This window comes from Eimeria tenella, genomic scaffold, assembly GCF_000499545.2.
Source record: "Eimeria tenella Houghton genomic scaffold, Eth_scaff1388, whole genome shotgun sequence".
NCBI classification, from domain to species: Eukaryota; Apicomplexa; class Conoidasida; order Eucoccidiorida; family Eimeriidae; genus Eimeria; species Eimeria tenella.
In genome coordinates, this window is record NW_013543853.1 from 1042 (window position 1) to 2633 (window position 1592).

General features: G+C 43.0%; 1 protein-coding gene across 1 annotated transcript; it reads right to left on the reverse strand.

The window, feature by feature from the left end:
* Positions 1-740: 740 nt before the first annotated feature.
* Positions 741-962, reverse strand: ETH_00025435 (uncharacterized protein; the record flags this gene model as incomplete). The annotated part of the gene is made up of 1 exon (XM_013379077.1): positions 741-962. A coding segment is annotated over one exon (222 nt), but the record flags the coding sequence as incomplete, so codon positions are not given.
* Between the last annotated feature and the right edge of the window lie 630 nt (positions 963-1592).

Genomic DNA, 1592 nt, shown 5'->3' on the forward strand with positions numbered 1-1592 from the left:
AACAACAGCAACAAGCCACCGGCATCAGCATCAGCAGCAGCAGCAGCAGCAGCAGCACCTTGTTTGTGTTTGTCAGAATATTGAAACCAAACTCCTGGAGTTCTGTGGCCTTTATAAAACCTTTCTGGAGGCTGCAGAAGAGACAGGGCGGGGTGGGGGCCCCCAGTACCCTTTTCTTTGGGGGGCCCCCCAGCAGCAGAACTGCAGCAAACGCAAAAGAGAGCAGCAGCAAACTGCAAAATGTGGCAGCAAAGAGACACGAAGCAGCAGCAAAATGTGGCAGCAAAGAGACGCAAAGCAGTAGCAAAATGAAGCAGCAAAGAGACACAAAGCAGCAGCAAAATGCAGCAGCAAAGAGACACAAAGCAGCAGCAGCAGCAACAAAAGAAACAGAAGACAGACACCCAAAGGAGAGCAGCAAAACGAAAATAAAAATAAAATTAAAATCTAAAAATGAAAAGAGAAAAACAAAAAAACGGACTACAAGAAAGTAGAATGAAAAGAGATTAGAGGAGATAAAAAGAAGCAGACAAAAAGCAAAAAAGAGAAAAGCAAAAACAAAATAAGATTTAAATATGAAAGAAAAACGAAGAAGAGAAAAAAGACAAAAAGAGATAAATAAAAAGACAAAATTAAAAAATAAAAACAAATTTCAATGCCAAAAAGAGGCAAATAGGCATTCTCAAAAGAGTCGAAAAAGGCCAAAAAAACATTTTTTAAATAAAAAGCAAAATAGATGCTTAAAATGTCCAACAAAAGATTTCTGAAAAGCCCCACTTCTCGTTGGCTTCTTTCATCTCAAAAGATAATAAATCTTTCACCAAAGCTGTCGGAAGTCTTCTTTTACTTCCCTCTTCAAAGTCTCCGTACAAAAATGAATCTCCGCTGGCTCTTGAGACGCTTCCCTCGCGCCCGGGGGCCCCCTGCAGGTGCTGCTGCTGCTTGGGCAACGACGCTGCTGCCTGAAATGGAAAAAACAAACATAAGAGAGTTTTTGTTTTAATGTTTCCTTTTTGATTATTTAATTATATCTTTTTTGACAATTTAAAAATAAAATAATGTTTAAATTTCCTTTTATTCTTTTTTATTTTTATTTTTTAATTACCTAACAAGCGAATTTCGTAAGGCGAGGGCCCCCCGTTCGGGTGTACGTACACCTGGCGGTCCCGAGCCTCTTTTGCTGCAGCTTTTGTCTCTTTGTTTCCCTGCTGCAGCACAACAGTAACTGCCCTAAACCCTAAACCCTAAACCCTAAACCCTAAACCCTAGGCCTTAAACCCTAAACCATAGGCAAGAAACAACTGGTCCAGAGGCAAGCGGATGTTTCTACAAATTTATATATTTATATATATATTTTCCCCAAATATGACATATTTAATATGAACATCTGTTAATGTGCACACACATCCTAAATGCCAAACCCTAAACCCTAATCCCTAAACCCTAAACCCTAGTTCCTGACCTTTGGAGTATGCGTCCCTCCCATCCCCTCGCCTCGTTCCCGCAGGAGCTCCCCTGGGGGGCTCCCTGGGGGGGCCCCCAGGGGGGCCCCCAGGGGGCCCCCCAGGGGGCCCCCCGGGGGGCCCCCCCCG